Here is a 17,843-nt window from a genome sequence, read left to right on the forward strand (position 1 = left end):
TCGGTTTAGGATGTGGTTTTAAACGAAATAAATGAAATCCACAAAGAATTCACAATTTATGAGAAATGATGTGTGAAACATGTAAAGAACCAATGATTTATACATAACTTTTGTCCTTGCATGTCATTCTGGTTTGATTTACCCGTGACCATAATAAATCAACTACTCTCCAGATATTTAGCTAAACCTAAATAAATAAAGAAATTGTTGGTTCCTTATGTTTTACGCATCCTTTTTCATAAATTGTGAGTTCTCTATGGTTTCATTCATTTTATTTAAAATCATTCCTACATTCCCATGATTTCCACGTAAATCGTGGTGTCCTGAAAAAGGGGTCACATTTCTAATACTTTTAAAATATGTACTAGTACAACTATTCATACATGCAGATTTAAAGCATAAATCGTTGTCATATGCTAGATTTTATATGTTTTTTTCTTAAAATTAGTAGGAATGCCATGATTTATATAAAAATTTGAAGGATAAGTTTACAAAACCCTAAACTCTAGTTTTTTTTTGGGAGAGTGAGGGATCCAATTACGGTTGTATCCTTCATTTCTTAAGGCCCAAAATATCTAAGCTTCAAGTCCGAAAGTTCCAAAATCAGTTTTGGGCTTAGGCTGCATAACGATCCAGGAAATACTACACACCCAAAAAGAGTTCAGACCGTCCAAAAATGAAACATGGAATGGGCCCATGTTGTTATGGGCCTGATATGAATGAGATCTTGAATTTGTATTTCCTGCGTATACTCTGATTTTCCCGCCATAACAGCGCGGTGAGGTTACTCACTTCATCAGTTCACCTCCTTTTGTTGGCTTGGCACAGTACCTCTCTCTCTCTCTCTCCCTCTCTCTCTCTCTCTCTCTCTCTCCAGCATATTTCACAGCTTAATCGAATGGCTCCTTCTTCTTCTTCTTCTTCGATTGTTACTGATTCACTGGATCCATCAACACCTACCGAAACTCTTCACAACGATCTTCAGGTTCTCTTCGCCTTTCTCCAATTTCCACCTCTCTCTCTCTCTGTCCAGCATATTTCACAGCTTAATCGAATGGCTCCTTCTTCTTCTCCGATTGTTACTGATTCACTGGATCCATCAACTCCTACGGAAACTCTTGACAACGATCCTCAGGTTCTCTTCGCCTCTCTCCATTATACTAGTTTTGAATGTAGCCTTGCGGTAAATACTAAATAGGTTGTGATACTCCTTAGTCCTTTCATAAATTCTTCGTTAGTTTCCAGCTCTGATTGATGCTTAATATACTCACGCACCGATCTTGATGCTTGTGATAGGTCTTTCTTAACTTCGTTTATTTCCAGATCTGAATGATGCTTAGTATAACATACGCACCGATCTTCCACATGAATAACGCGTGCTTTTATTTTATTTTTAAAATCTTATTGATCTTCATTCTGATTGCTTTGAATAGTTATAGGCGACTGATTATAATATATATTGTGGAAATAACATCATTTATTTTGCAATTTAAACTAAATTTTTTGTTTCAATTTGGAGCGTCTGTTAATGATTTGACTAATTTCAAACACACGACAAATGACGATATAAGTGATATTGCAGTAATTGCTTGATAATTTATTGGTGCTTCATAACGAGTGAGTAATATGTAGTTTGGCCTTCAAAAGGATATTTCCGACATTGCTGTGTTCTATCAACTGCAGATGAGCAATTTCCCGTGCTTTATTTGTAATTTCCGTAAAGGCTATAGATTAATTTTCATCACAATATGCGGAGAAGATAGAAGAGAACAAGTGTCATATGTAGTATTTGATTTTTGTCTTAGTTTGATTTTAGTTATACCTCCAAGCTACTACTAAAGGAGTACTGATTTTTAATTCTATTCTGTGTTCATTTTTGATAGCCATTCTTTGTTCTTCACAAACCTTCATCCCGAAGAAAAGATAGCTCATCAACAGGACAAGGTAAACTGCGAAAAAGAAATGAGCTGTCTTCACCGCAGAACACAGAAATAGGAAGGAAGTGTGAACGAAGAATGTGACTCACCATTTGTTTAAGCCGCTACAAATTGAAGCGTTTAACCGTGGTCAAGAATCGAGTCCACCATTCAGGTTCTTAGTTATCTTTTTCCATTTTCCTTGAATCTTGTGGCTTGGTTTTCTCTATGCTCGAGTAGGGAGATTTAGGAGGTATTTTTAACTTCTAATTCTTTTTCCTTGAATGATCTAATATGAAAATATTGATTCCATTTAGGATGTTTTAAGAGATCTTAATTCTAGTGTATTTAAAGATATACAACGATGGATTCTGGAGTGCTTCAATGCTGCTAGATTGATGGAGAACCTAGTATCACAAAAGCAACTCGATCCTTTCCTATTCTGAGTAATGCTACTCCTGGTCAACTGTCCACTGCATTGGTTATTACCGGTAAGCTTAGGCACTATCCTTTTTGGTGAATCCTGTGAATGCTATGATTCTTGGTAACTCTGTCTAACTAGACAGATGTTCATCAAATCTATGATTGACAGGAAATATAGAATTTGTCGATGATATATTGACCTTTGAAGAGCTCGGCCATTTCTTGAAATCCCATGGATGCCATGTAGCCAAGCTTTCTTCGGTGGATTTTTCAATGAAAAACGGAATTGCTGGTTGCTTAAAAGCTTTATTGCGAGAGTTTCCACTGGGTGAAATTGATGTATGTTTTTACGTATACGTACTAGTGCATTATTGAATTAATTCTATCTACTCGTACCTTCAATTTTACTATTTCCTTAACATTGATGTTGAGCAGTCAGCTGATATATCAATCTTAGCATCATGGTATAGAGAATAAGACAACAGCAATAAACCACTAGTGCTTATCATTAGTGATTTGGAAAGGTGTTGCGGATCTGTCTTAACAGAATTTGTCCTGATGTTGAGCTATAAGCGTCTTCTAAAAGTATATTTCCATGTAAATTGATAATGTGATTTATGTTTGTACATCTACTTAGATTAACTATGCCGGGGCTTCACTTTGCATGTGTCTATTGTTGATAAACATGGGATATATACTTTGTAAAATCTTTTTTATTTATTTATTTATTTATTTTTTTTGTATAAGGAGGAGCATTCACATGTATAATATGATATTGGCTTCTGTCTGCTTCCTCTTTTTCCACTAGCGAATGGGTTGTCAAGTTACCATTCTATGGAGCACCGCAGTTCTGATTTTGATAATCCATTCTTATGATCAAATTCCCTTGCTTTCGAAACTTATGACTCCCCTTTTCATGGTGGAAATTCTATTCACTTTCTATATAAGTAGGTCTATTGCATTACTTGTTAAATGCATCTGCCAATAATAAATTAGAAATATTAAGCATTCATTTTAACATGCTATGGTGAGATTTGCCTACCCTACATAATAGTTAATGTGGTAAAGTTGGAGTTCATGATACTAATTTTTCTTTGTGCTCAGTGCCTATGTGAAGCTGGAAAATATAGCAAAGTGCGACTGCTGGATTTGTTTTGCGAAGTGCTCAATCCAGATTTGTTCCCGCATAGAGATTCTGTTTGTCACATCAGGAATGAAAAAATCAAGGGTTGTCTTCAACAAATGGCCACAGTCAATAATACTCTTCCGTTCAAAGCGGTGGTTTGATTCGCCAAATAGTTCTCAAAGTGAGGTACATTGAAATATGATGTTTATTTTCTTTCAAGTACCGAGAAAGTTTCTTGATGCAATACTATTTTCCATTAAGATAATGTATTTTAGCAGTAAAGCAAGGTGGGATATATAGAGAAGCCATGAAATCTGTTTTGTTTCTGAAGTCAAAGATGACATCTAAAGCATATAGCTGCCTCCTTATATTGTTAAACTTTAACTTGATACTACAAGTTTAATCGAATGCTGGAATCTAGTATGAAATAAAATCGAAAACCATGCCATTGTAAACTTGTAATATGATAATGGGATACCAAATAGTGGCTCTAGCAAAACACAATTTGATCACTGAAATTGAGTTGTAATTTTCCTTATTTATTTTCTATTTGAAACTATTTAAGTGGAACTTTCCATTATCCTGTTAACCAAAGCAAATCCGTTGATTCAGCCATTTCAATTTTCAAAGAGACTAATTTTTGTTTACTTCAAATATCTGTAGACTTCTGACCGAACATTATGCACGGATCTCCCTACAGGAGCGCTTGGTCAACTGATAAAGAGTTGGGAAAAACTTACCGCAGATATTTGATATTTCCGAGGTATGCTCAACTAGTCTTTACTGTGTACAACTTCCTTCTGTTTCATTCATTCTACCTATTCCTTATTGTGGTTATATTAAAAATTGATTCCTTGTGAAAGCTCGTAATCGTTAAATAATGATTTGATTTCTCACAGATTCATGATAAATTGAAAACATTAAAATCTTCAGTAAGATGTGAAGATAGGAGGCGTCCACGCAAGAGTTCCAAGGACATATCCAAGTAATATTCTAATTCTAATAAGCGAAGTTGCGATTTCTTGGCAAAGGAGGTTGATTCTTCATTGATTGTACTGATCTGTTTGATTGAGAACTGAGAGAAACCTATTGCTCAAATTGAATGCCAGCTGTTTCCTTGACAGACCAATTGTCTGGGTCCTTTTGGTTGGGGTCCCAAAAAGCCTGGATGCCTCACCCACAAGCTTGCTCTGTGGCAGGTTTAAGTGAGATGCTGAGGTTAAGCAAGGAAGGAGAGGGGTTGAACTAATGTTGGACTTAACCTAAACAAGGGAAAGCAGGCCTAGTTATAGAATTGTGAACAAATGAATATCAAATTAAAGATTCTACAAACATTTAAGTTTAAAAAATGATTAACTAACGGATATGATTGTGATGTACTTCATTCTTTGAGGGCAAAACTCACCTTCATGGAATATAGGAAAGCTTTTAGCTTGTTTCTGGTTGGGTTTTGTGAGCTTGCCTTTCTAGGAGATACTTATGTTAATTATGGGAGGACTGGAAAATTTTTGTGGGCTGTTGTATGCTCTCTTTTTGTTGTGGTTGTCAAATCAAAACTCCTTGTCTGATGCCTATAACAATTCCTTATAATGATATATGCTGGTTTCTTTGCTTGTTTTCTTAATTGAGGCTAACTATTTTTATTCAGGAGATATGGATCGAAGGTTTCATTAGATGCTGAGAATGAGTCGACAATGTTAAACTTGCGAGCTGTTGCATTTATAGATTGTTTAGTTAGGTAAGGTTTTGTATTCTGTTTCATTTCAGGTGTAGATCGATTGATTGTGGAAAGCATGATGCCAGTGATAGTGAATTTGGGCTTGTTTGGAAAGATTATTTTTCAGTGATGTCTTTTTTTTCATTAAAAGTACTTTTATTCTATCAATTATATTTGGATACAATATAAAAATACTATTTTATAAATTGTTGGCTCAATAAATGGGTTTGCATGCGTTGTCTGTGTCCCTGTCTATTTCTCCTAAGCAAATAAAACTGAAACAGGACAATAGATTGATCAGTTTTTTTCATTATGGTCAGGGGACTATAGGTGTGAGCTCAGCTTTTCTATGATTGAAATTCAAATTTCATCGTCTTAATATTTAAGATAAACCTTAAGGTTAATATGTATAACTCAAGTTGGTGAACTAAATAAGCACCAATACTCTAGCATTAAATTTTATTGTTTTCTAAGAAGATGGCATTAAATTTGATTGAGATGTTGCACTATAAGCACCATAAGTGCTGATCTCTCTCACCCTCTCATTTTCAGAAAACATTATTAGGTTAATAGGTTTATTATCTAGTGTGTCCTCTTTTCTATTCTTTTTTTTACACACAACAGTGCCAAGTAACGTTGATAAAACTCGATCCATTCCCCCTTCAATTGATATGAATTTTGATGATATGATTTTATATGGCAACAAATGCTAATTCAGTTGTACAGGTTATGAATGCATCTCTCAAGTCATGTATTGTGCTGTGTGTGATAATTGAGATCCCTGTGGTTTTGTTTCATCCTATTGTTATACACAATAATGGACTATGTCGCAGGTCCTAATTGATGTTTATTTTTGGTGAAAACGAATAGCACTCTTTTATTGCTGGTTAAGTCTTGTCACTGATTGACCTTTTCCTGGAACAGAAATTACATGAGGCCCATCGAATGCATGCCTTTTCATGAAATTTCCTGCTTCAAGAATGTTGAGAAGCTTCAAATGGTAAGAGATTAGGGTTTTCCTCCTTGCCCCTTGCCCCAAATTCAAAAAAAAATATCAGCATATGGGCCTTTTATATAGAGAGGATGCAGTCGCAACTTATTGTGCTGACTAGCGTTGATTTTAGACACTGCCAGGTCAAAAGCATACTAAATCTTCAGACAATGTGTATTTGAGAAACATTTTATTTATCTTCCAAAGAATTGATCACCAAAGCTTGATTCTGTCCATGCTCGTGACTTGAGCTACCATTGGTTTAGATTCCGGTGTTCAAGTCCCTGACTAAATTTCATTTTTGTTGAGGAATTTTTATGATGAGTTATGGAGCTACAGATTTCAGGTGTAACTCTTCGGAAATGGGCTTTTTGGTGCATTTTTTTTTTCATATAAATTATGAATCACTAATAATAAGATTTCATTCCCCGATACATTATATTACTCATGGAGTTACTATAATTCAACCGCATCAACGCATCGCATAAAGTTAATACTTAATACACCTACCGAAGTCATGTATGATTAAGTTTGTTCCTCTACACTTTTAATTTACTTTTTGCTTATCGTAGGTTTCGATTGGAGATCCAAGAAGAAGAATTCAAGCTGTTTTGTTGGATTCACATAAGATTTTAAGGTGCAGTTGCTGTAACAAAACTGGCAATGCCCTATTGCATCAAGACAGGATTCCTCAATTCTGTAAGTCTATCTAGTAAATTATCAATTTAGTATAGCATGCCCTAGCTTGAAAATGAGGTAATCTCCCCCGATTCTAAATATTCATATGCCCCAACCGAAAAAGTGAATCTTTGTTTTATATTTGACCAACCCTATTCATTATTCATATACCATGATCAGTACTTGAGGGTTGACATTTATTAACGTGTTTCACCTTACATATGATTAATCTTGGCTGTGAACAGTACTATGCCACAACCACAGTGGAGTTTCTAAACTGAAATTTAGAAAATTGTACAGGTATTCCCTGTCTCGAGCACGGAGATCTTATCAATCTTCACGATTGGTTCCAGTCTTTTAGAACAATTCTTCACCAAAGAAATAAACGGAAACCGAAGTCAAAGCAGTCATCTCAGCCAAAGAGAAAAGATACAGCTGGATCTGGAGACCAAAATGAAGCACCAATCCAGTATCCTTTATCTTCCCCATTTTCCATTGTTTCTTTCACATAACAAGATATGATGCTGAGAATGCATTGGTAGGTTATCCCAAAGCATCAGTTGTGAAGTCATTATCTCTTTAATCTTGTGGTGCCATTTATTATTTGCATACACACGCATGCATTTTAACTTTTCAAGAATAAAGAAACATCTCCAAAACTACATGACAAGGGGCCATTTTGCACCTAACTCAACTATGATATCTTCATACTTTTTTTTATTCGTTTTTCAGTTTCCTCCCAATTTTTCATTAGTGGCCGAGGAACAATGTTATTTGCAAAATGAATATGCTAGCTTTCTACAAGCTATTTTCTTGGATAACATCCCCAGTTCTTCCAACATTACTTTCTTCCAAATAGAAAATTTTAGTTAGATTTGATTATCATAGTCAACCCTGATAACTAAAGCGGTAGAACTACTGTGTTATGAGTATCTTATTTAACCATGCCTAAAGTTAGCCTTGATTGCCACCTGTTTATTTTGCTAGTTAATGTGCTATCATATTCAATATTTCTCTAGAATTATGGGATGCATGGCTCATGCGTTTCAGAATATTGCAGTCCCGATGTCTTTTTCTCAATCAGGTCCGAAAATGTTACTCACACTGCAGAACCATAGTATGAAATCTTTGAGGGTGAATATATTTATTTGCAGCAGATTTCTCTCATGAAAATGCTTAAGAGACAAATCTTAGGCTGAAAATAACCTGCTGTAACGAGTTGCTTGTCTTTAAATGCATCTAAATTGAAGTTCAACTCTGGTATTTGATATTCGTATTGTATTTTGTATAGGCATATTTGCTATTCCATCATTATTGCTGTAATTGCGAAGCATTTTGTTGATGCTGCCATGTTGGTTTCAATCCTTAACCTTGTGTTGCCACTTGCCAGAGCACGCTTTTGCAGAGAAGTTACAGAAATGCAGATCACCGGGCTGCTTAGAATGCCAAGCAAGAGGCGCCCAGATTTTGTACAAAGAGTAGTATTTGGACTTTGAATGACGTTTGATGCCCTTTGTCATTTCCTAATTTTCTTATTCCAGTGTAATTATAATTTTATTTTCTTAAATTATTTACTTCCTCATACTCCGGTCAGCTCTTCGATTAATTGATGCATCTCATCCAACACACAGGATTTTGAAGGTAAGGCCGAAAGGAATAACTGTGTTTTATAGGGCCCAGTAGAGTAATATATCTTATAAAGTAGTATGAATTTGAATTTAACTAGTTCAAAAATAACATTTTATCAGTAATCTTTTTATGGTTTTATTGTTTAATCTTACTAATAAGTGTCTCAATTAGATGTAAATTATTTAAGTTTATAAGAATTAAATATATTGGAAAAATTGAAACTTTTACTTTTATCTTAATTAATACTTTATTTCTAAGTATAAATATATTACTTCATAGTAGAAGTAGCATTGATATTTGTACATGTTTCATTTTGAGATTATGCAGAAGTCTATTATATATATCTAGTTAAATAAGTTGGAATAATCCTTCTCAATGAGAATGTACGGTAAAACGAATGAATTGTTTAGAATCCGTATCAGAGTTTGTTTAAGTTTAATTTCCCTAAAAATGGCAGAAAATTGTCAACATATAGTGAACCGTACTTCTATTTATTGACAACATCTTTTATATTCGTTAATATTTAGGATTCGTTTAGGCGAAATTTTTAAAAAAAATAATAATAATTTAATGTCTGAATATTTATGTAAAATATTTTTTATGTATCAATTATATTTAGATATAATAATATAAAAATATTTATTGATTTCTTTATTAAGTTAAATATTTTTTTAGTATTTTTTTTTTTATTTTATTATTAAAATTTATCAAATACACTAAAAAGGACCAACATTTTAAATTGGCCCTTAAAAAATTTAGTCAAATAATTTAATTCTTAATAAATTTTAATGACCAAAACAATCTTTAACCTTTTATTTTATTAGACAAATAATTTCCATGTCAAATTTTGATTAAAAAAAATTATACAAATTATTCTTTGTTAGTACTAATAAAAGATAGTCTCTAAAATTTTAAAAACTTTTTTAATATGGCTCTATAAAGATAAATGATATGATATATAAACTAATTTATCTAACAAATGTCTGGTGTCGTGGTGTAGTTGGTTATCACGTCAGTCTAACACACTGAAGGTCTCCGGTTCGAGTCCGGGCGACGCCAGCAAATTCTTTTTAGACACCAAAAAATAAATTTTTCTAACAAAATAAAAGTTTAAATAATGATTTGATGATTAAAATTGTTTAAAACTAAAATAACCAACTAAAAAATTCTTACAGATTGATTTAAAAATAAAATATCTTTTATTGAAAATTTTTTTATAATAATTTAATGAGTTTGTTTGTATGGGTTTATACTAAAATCTTTCTATAAGTAATTTTAAAAAAAAAAAATAATAATTTTATTTGAATATTTCATATAATTTTTTTATGTAACAATTATGCTTAAGTATAACAATATAAAATATTTTTTATTTATTATGTTAAATACTTAAATATATCTTTTTTAAAAGTTAAAAATATCCTTTAAAGATATAAATTGTAGCTTGTAAAAAAAAGATTATTTTTTATTTTTTTAACGTTTTTATTTTGACTACTAAAATTTATCAAGCACATTAAAAATTAAAAAAAATTTAACAAGTTAATGGCATCCGAACGAGTTCAATAGCAATAAAAAAAAATTTTTAACAACTTAATAACACCTAAACAAGCTCTTAATAATCTTTTGACAAAATCTCCAAAAGTGCATTAATCATTGTCTATACAATATACTACTTCCATAATTTTATGATTTTTATTCTATATTTTGTTACTTGAATTACTTTAGTATATACAAAGAAATGTAAATTGAAATAATATAATTTATATACACAACGAATTTGCATGTGTCAATTAGGAAATCTCATTTATCAGGATTAAACTCTAAAATATAATTTAGTGCTGTTAAAATAAAAATGTGTTGATCCTTCCTTCCCTTAGAGAAACATGCATTCAATCACCCAAATAATGGCACTCAAGTTTGATTGAAAAACATTTTGAAAGGAATTATATTCAGTTACTCAACTTAGTCTTTAGGGAAGTAGCTAGATAATAATAATAATAATAATAATAATAATAATCTTTTAAAAAGTTAAACGTAAAATAACTAAATAAGTAAATAACCGGTGAAAAAAAAATTTATGAATCCCTCATGACAACTTAGTAGTTATCTTAATTACTTACCATGCATCTTCCTCCATTAATATATGAATCCCTCATGACAACCTCAAAATTGGGGTTGCCATCTTGTCTCTCTTGTCTGTCTCTACTCTTTATAGCATCAGCAATACCCTTATTTTTCTCTACATATTAATAGATTAGTGAAAGGGCATTGGTAATAAAAATTAAAATATAAACTTAAATATATGCTTTTATTTATATTGCATTAAAAAGATATGATTTTTTATTTTGATATAATTTGGTCTATAAATATTTAAAAATTTTATTTTAAATGCGACAAATTAAATATTAGTATAACACATTTTATCATGTCAATATTTAACTAAACAAACTAAGAACAAAAATGAAAAAACATATATTTTAAAAATATTAAAAAGTTTTAAAACCATAAAATATAAAATAAAATTATAGCTTGACATAAAATAAATGAATAGAAAATCATATATAATATTAGTAATATACCTTTGAATTGATATTGATCATAGTGAACCTTCATAACATCATCATCACCATCCCCATCACCATCACCATCATCATCAAAATCAAAATCATCATCATCATAATCAGCATAATTGAGTTCAGGAGAAGGGTAATCAATTTCAAGAGTAGTGTTATAAAATATTTGGACCCTAAAATATGAAGCATCAAGACAATATTTGAACAATAAAAGGTGGCCATGGGAGACAGAGTAGTGCTCAAGAAACTCTTTCCATTCCTTCCCAATAAACCAAATGGAACCATTAATATTGGTCCAATGCACTTTCTTTTGGTTGCCATTTACAACTTTCAGAATCACCGGATTTGGGAGTTTCAATCCATATTTGTTTGTGAATTCCGTTGGAAGCTTCTGTCAATTATTGAAGAACAACATAATTAACCATTCTTAATTATTGATAATATATATTTCTATAAATTGAATTTTTTTTGTTCCAAAACAGATTACATAGAGCTTATAGCTAGGAGTTAATTGTTAAAGATATACTTCATATGATTATTGAATTCATATTAATGGTGTAGTAACTAGTAATTAATAATTAATGATAAGTAACTAATAATTAATAATTAAATCCATACCCGAGATATCAATGAATGGCTACTGAGTTTGGCTAATATTGCTTCCCCTTGGACAAATATTTTTTCCAAACTACTCGTTGATTGTATTAACCCTTCATCAACGAGATTCATAATAAACACCTCAGGTGAAACATCACTGTATAATGCATGTTGCAAGAAACAGTTTTGAATAGTCTTGTCTGCCAGGTGGTCATAGCTTCGTTTTAATACCTTTATAACCTCTTTTTCCATGTCTTCTCCCATTGATGAATCTTCAAGTTTGCTCTGTGTATATTTCCAGATATTAATGTCATCATTTATCCCTTTCATCAATCTTGCCATCACATTGATTCCAAGTGGCAAGCCCTCACACATCTCTACAATAGATCTTGCAGTACTTTCCACTTCACCGGAAAGAGTTGCAGGTCTTCCATAGCATCCCAGTTTTGATAAAAATAAGTCCCAATCTGCAAGTTTTTCCTAATATGGCTTTATAGAGATGAATGATATCATGTATGGACTAATTTGTTTAACAAATGTCTGGTGTCGTGGTGTAGTTGGTTATCACGTCAGTCTAACACACTGAAGGTCTCCGGTTCGAGTCCGGGCGACGCCAACAAAGGCTTTTTATATACTAAAAAAAATTTTAAAAAATTTCTGTTACAAAAAATAAAAGTTTAAATAATGATTTGATGAGTAAAATTTGTTTAAAACTAAAATAACCAACTGAAAAATTCTTAGAGATTGATTTAAAAAGAAAATATCTTTTATGGAAAAAAATTTTTTAATAACAACTTAATGAGTTTGTTTGGATGAGTTTATACTAAAAATCTTTTTATAAGTGATTTTTTAAAAAAATAAAAATAATTTTATTTAAATATTTTATATAATTTTTTTTATTTAATAATTATGTTTAAGTATAATAATATAAAAATATTTTTAATTTATTATGTTAAATACTTAAATATATCTTTTTTGAAAGTAAAAAATATCCATAAAAAGATATAAATTGTAACTTGTAAAAAAAATTATTTTTTATTCTTTTAACGTTTTTATTTTTACTACTAAAATTTATCAAGTACATTAAAAAATTAAAAAGAATATTTTTTTAACAAATTAATGGCATCAGAACAAGTTCAATAACAATAAAAAAAAAATTAACAACTTAATAACATCTAAACAAACTCTAAATAATCTTTTGACAAAATCTCCAAAAGTGCATTAATCATTGTCTATATAATATACTACTTCCATAATTTTATGATTTTTATTCTATATTTTGTTACTTGAATTATTTTAGTATATACAAAGAAATGTAAATTGAAATAATATAATTTATATACACAACGAATTTGCATGTGTCAACTAGGAAATCTCATTTAACAGGATTAAACTCTCAAATATAATTTAGTGTTGTTAAAATAAAAATGTGTTGATCCTTCCTTCCCTTGAGAGAAACATGCATTCAATCACCCAAATAATGGCACTCAAGTTTGATTGAAAAACATTTTGAAAGGAATTATATTCAGTTACTCAACTTAGTCTTTAGGGAAGTAGCTAGATAAATAATAATAATAATAATAATAATAATAATAATAATAATAATCTTTTAAAAAGTTAAACGTAAAATAACTAAATAAGTAAATAACCGGTGAAAAAAAACTAGTGCTATATTATTAACTTTTTCCCTACATATAAGAGCATGAGATGAGAGTCATGAAACTTATTGCAGTACAGACAACAACGGTATGATGAGATTTGAATACTGTTTATCTGGAAGGTTTCCAAGTCGTTATCTATTTCTCGGTCTAATTTGAAACTATGAATACGAGAACTATTCTAAGTGAAGCTAACCAGATAAAGGAATTAGGAGATACTCACTTTACATTATTATTTATTGTTGTTGTGGGAGAAAACAAAAGATCCCGACCTGCCGGATTCCATTGTTTTTGCGCCATCAGGTGATCTTGGGAGAAGAGTAAAGCTTGGGGTCCCTCTGAAACCTTGAAATCATCTCTGCCTTCTCAGCAGAAAGGTCTGTGTTCTCCAGAATTTGGTCTTTTGATGCCTTGGCAATTGCTTGGACAGAACCAATAGCTTGACTAAGATGAATTGAGCTACCAGAATGACAAAATAACTCAAGCTATACCTATATCCATATGCTTATCATGGTTTCATTTCATATTTAAGTCAAATAATAGGTGATATAGCTATTGTTATAGAAAGATACTCCAGAGTTTAAACATCTATGTAATCAAGAATCCTGATTCCTGAGCTTTAACACTGTCAGGTTTAGGCATGAAAAATCACGAAAACTAAAATGAGAAGTTGCTTCATAATAAAATGATTTACCACATTTGCTTCGTGATTGTCAATGCCTGGAATCGAAGTAACCATTTTAAGGTAAAAGTTCATTCCTTGCACCGATTGCTTCTTTATAACCATAACAAAAGTTCATGCATTAAATCAATATTTAAGTTTAATTCTTAAGTAAGTCCTGGCAACTAATTATTGTATGCACTTCACACAACTGACCTCAGCTTTCAGTTTCTCTCCAATTTTCTGCTGCTTGTATACTGTAATTATTTTTAATATAAGAAATGTCAATTGGAACAACACATAAAAGTTGGTACTAAGTTTCAGTTTTTACCTCCAGACGAATTCTACATAGCAAATGATCAATCAGAACAAAATAAAAGCAACGTATTTAACTCACTTCAAGTATGACTGAATAAATGAATCAATTTGCTGTTTAGCTGGGAGTGTGATGATAACATAAAAACGTGCAAATTGTGTTCTCAATTTCTGAACTCTGCATGAGAAGAATTGAATCTAACATAAGAGTCGAAAATCTCTTTATGAAATAGATAACAAAGTCCCAACTAAAGACTTGAAAACCAACAGCTCAGTTACCTGCTGAAGATCAGAGACACGTTGTCGCAATCCCAGTTAGTCACAAAAACAAATGCTACAGACAAACCCCCACAATTGAAAATGAAGTCCTGCAAATAAGCTTCTCAAAATTAGTGGAGAGTCAGTATTTGAAATAAACATTAAAAGAACACAGAATCTGTAAATTACTGGAGCAATAGGGACAAAATTAAGGCGAAAAGAATTTGCTGGGAGGAAAGTGGAGATGAAGTTGAACAGATGGATGTTGTTCCCCTTTCCGTACATTTCTCATCAAACAGACTCCCCCTGTGCCTGCAGTAATACATAATGCAGCCTCATTATATAGTGTCGCATGCAATTTTCTCTGATTAAACATTTAAGCACGAAAAATAAACATAAAAACAAACTTTCGATGCTATAATTGCCTGCATCGAGCTGTAATTACTCAGTACAGGGTTAAGACAGTGCATACTTAAGAAGCTAAAACAAATAGATAATGATCGGAATTCAGAAGCATTATAATATACTTTTAATCTACGGTTGCAGGTTAACAAGCAGCTCTACCAGTACATAAGCATTCTCTTGAAAACGCCATTACCGGTACCTAAAATATTCTCATATGCCATAAATCAATCCATGCTATAGCTAGATTTGTTGCACCATAGTCCATAATTAATTTATGATAATTACGAATTGTTAGTTTTGTACAAGCTACTTAGGCAGTTATAAGGGAAGTTAAACTTGTAAGTCTCTTATTCCCTGTGATTCTGTGAATACAAACCAGTCTGATTATTCGATGAATTGTAGTGAATCAATTCCACTTCAAAAAATGTTTATCGTATTAGAAGTGTGAAAACAGATCGATGAATAAAAGCAATAGATCCCTAAAACACGAAATTCATTTTGATTTTGAAATTTTCTTCCGCCGATACACATGAAATTGTTCCTACGGCGAAATCAGATCAAATCGAAAGAAGAGAAAGAGAATCGCATGAACCTACTCTTCTCATTTCATCTTGTTATTAGTAAATCAAAGCCTCATTACTACTAATTTTACTACTGTATCAGCTAGCATTAGATCGGCTCCATATCCTCGATGTAATAGGATTCGTAATGCTAACAAACGGAATCCAAGCAAAACAAAACACGATTAGTTTTCTCTCGGATCAAACGCTAAGGAAAACCAAAAACTAAGAATATTAAAAAAAAAGGAACTAAATCGATAAGCAGAGCATTCGTATCTGGAAACGAAATTGTGACGGTTACAGTGTTTTTCAGGTGATTAAGAAAACAAAAGATCGTACCGGATAACGTGGCATGCGATGGAGCTGAAGTAGTTGAATCACTGAGGTGCATATCCATGAGAACTGAGAACTAAGAATCAGAGAAAGAAGAAGCGATTTGTTAGATGGATCTCGAACTCGAAGCTCGTTCTCTTTCGGTATTGCAGAGCACGAAGAAGGGAAATAGAAGATGGAACGCGATTCCCGTCTCAGGTACACAAAATAAGTGTTTCCCGCCACCGTTTTGAACCAAATTAATGAATTTATACTTCCCCAGCCTTTTTTAAAATATTAGATTTTTTCTACTGAATAGTTCCTTTAGTCGGTCTTATCAGAACCATAATGGACCGGTCATTTTGACCGAAAAATAAAAAACCGGTGGTCTAATTTACCTCAACTTTATCCCACTAACTCGAACTCTCTATATGTATATATTATATATTTATATAAAAATATATTTTCAATGAACGTTAAATCATCTCTCACTAAATGTATAAAATTTTTAACTATTAAAAAAATTATTAATTAATAATTTAATATTTTTTTATATAAAAATAAATTCTATTTTAAATTATCATCAAATTATATAATAATATTGTATCTTTTTAATAATCCGTAGATAAAATTAGATACATACAGATTAAAAACATGTAGAATTAGGATTGAGATATTTATTATATTCTCAATCCGCAGCTACCCATTGCCACCTCTACTCCAGCGTATGACGTGTTTCGCGTGCTTTGCATGTCCATATGCTTTAGGGTGCTAGAAAATACAAAAATTAAGAAAGTCATGGTTCAAACACATAATCTCCAATTTGCAACATTCCTTCCATGCCACCAAGTTAAATTGACCGGAAATTGGAGAATTAATAGTTTGACCAATTCCATTTGAATTAACGATGTTTATGGGTCGAGTGAAATCGGATTTGATGTGATTTAGATCCGTTTCGAAATATATATCGGGCCTATTTGTTAGGCTCGAATTCGACCCTAAATCCGATGAAATCTACACACTTTCGGGTCACGATTATACCGAATAAAAACCGTATAAAAACCGAGTCGTTACATTACCTTCTTGTAAACTAGCATGTGAAAATATCTAAATTTCAAAGACTCTAACAATTATTTGACATGGTAAAATTCACTTAGAAAAATATAAAAAGAACCAACCATTCTCTAAAATTAAAGCATAACCACAATCAATACTAATATTGTCTAATAACACCAAATATTTAAATCAATACAAATAACATAATATTATGCATTAGTCTAGTTAGTCTTATGCATTTTAAACATAAAACATTAATTTATAGTTTTATAATGACTAATAACACAAAATATTAAGGTTTACAATACTTAAATTCTACATAAGAATAGCCATCATCCATCACTAATAACACAAAATATTAATTGTGTATAATGACCGAGTCGAGTTCGGATGACCCGAGTTATGGCCCGAACCCGATCTAAAATAATGTATGCGTTTATTTTTGAGACCCTTATCCAATCTTAAATTCAGTAAAATCACACCAAATTAATTCTTAAAATATTTAAGATCGGATCGAATCTTCGTGTCGGACCAGACCATACATACCCCTAGTTTAAATGTTAGATCAAATTAGTCTTAGAACCGGGTAACAACAGTCAAACTCGCTAAAAATCAATCGGTTCACAACGGAATTCGTAGGTCTACCATACTTTAAATCACGCGGGTCCAGCTATGCACCAGGCGCTCCAGGTGTCCTGCATGTCCATGTGCTTTAACATGCTAGAAAATACAAAAGTTGAGAAAATTATAGTTCGAACACATGACCTCTAATTTGCGATTTTTCATGCCACCAAGTTGAATTGACAGAAAAATTTAAAAGTCAGTGATCTAATCAATTCGATCTAAAATTTTAAATATTAAATGAATTAACCTTTAAATTAGTTAATAGTGATCAAATCTGCTAAAATCAATCAAATTACAGCAGAACTCGCAAGTCTATCAATACAAAAATTGAAAAAGTCATGATTCAA

The 17,843-nt window shown here is 31.6% G+C and overlaps 2 protein-coding genes, 2 non-coding genes and 1 pseudogene across 4 annotated transcripts; 4 read left to right on the forward strand and 1 right to left on the reverse strand.

Annotated features, from left to right (window-relative positions):
- Positions 1-792: 792 nt before the first annotated feature.
- Positions 793-2,147, forward strand: LOC140173161 (uncharacterized). Its single transcript, XM_072230264.1, has 2 exons — positions 793-1,135; positions 1,884-2,147. The coding sequence occupies exons 1-2, from the start codon at positions 899-901 to the stop codon at positions 2,019-2,021; spliced, it is 375 nt and encodes a 124-aa protein (XP_072086365.1). The 5' UTR covers positions 793-898; the 3' UTR covers positions 2,022-2,147.
- LOC112786609 (origin of replication complex subunit 3-like) lies at positions 2,065-8,433 on the forward strand (annotated as a pseudogene).
- Positions 8,434-9,465: 1,032 nt separating this feature from the next.
- Positions 9,466-9,539, forward strand: TRNAV-AAC (transfer RNA valine (anticodon AAC)). The gene has a single exon. It is a non-coding gene; the product is annotated as a tRNA-Val (tRNA).
- A 1,046-nt stretch (positions 9,540-10,585) lies between these two features.
- Positions 10,586-12,209, reverse strand: LOC112786610 (uncharacterized). The gene is made up of 3 exons (XM_025829980.3): positions 11,669-12,209; positions 11,057-11,441; positions 10,586-10,716 (listed from the first exon to the last, which is right to left on the reverse strand). Exons 1-3 carry the CDS (start codon positions 12,020-12,022, stop codon positions 10,586-10,588), a joined length of 870 nt encoding a protein of 289 aa, XP_025685765.1. The 5' UTR covers positions 12,023-12,209.
- Positions 12,190-12,263, forward strand: TRNAV-AAC (transfer RNA valine (anticodon AAC)). The gene has a single exon. It is a non-coding gene; the product is annotated as a tRNA-Val (tRNA).
- Positions 12,264-17,843: the final 5,580 nt, after the last annotated feature.

Source organism: Arachis hypogaea, chromosome 20, assembly GCF_003086295.3.
Source record: "Arachis hypogaea cultivar Tifrunner chromosome 20, arahy.Tifrunner.gnm2.J5K5, whole genome shotgun sequence".
NCBI classification, from domain to species: Eukaryota; Viridiplantae; Streptophyta; class Magnoliopsida; order Fabales; family Fabaceae; genus Arachis; species Arachis hypogaea.

What these genes read in the sequence shown, in the direction of transcription:
- LOC112786610 (XM_025829980.3), bottom strand. Translation starts at nt 12,022, where the DNA reads ATGTGTGAGGGCTTGCCACTTGGAATCAATGTGATGGCAAGATTGATG. An exon ending in GCCATTCATTGATATCTCGG is followed by an intron (nt 11,442 to 11,668) that starts GTATGGATTTAA and finishes AATAATTGACAG; the next exon opens with AAGCTTCCAACGGAATTCAC. An exon ending in TGATCAATATCAATTCAAAG is followed by an intron (nt 10,717 to 11,056) that starts GTATATTACTAA and finishes ATTAATATGTAG; the next exon opens with AGAAAAATAAGGGTATTGCT.
- LOC140173161 (XM_072230264.1), top strand. Translation starts at nt 899, where the DNA reads ATGGCTCCTTCTTCTTCTTCTTCTTCGATTGTTACTGATTCACTGGAT. An exon ending in CTCTTGACAACGATCCTCAG is followed by an intron (nt 1,136 to 1,883) that starts GTTCTCTTCGCC and finishes CATTTTTGATAG; the next exon opens with CCATTCTTTGTTCTTCACAA.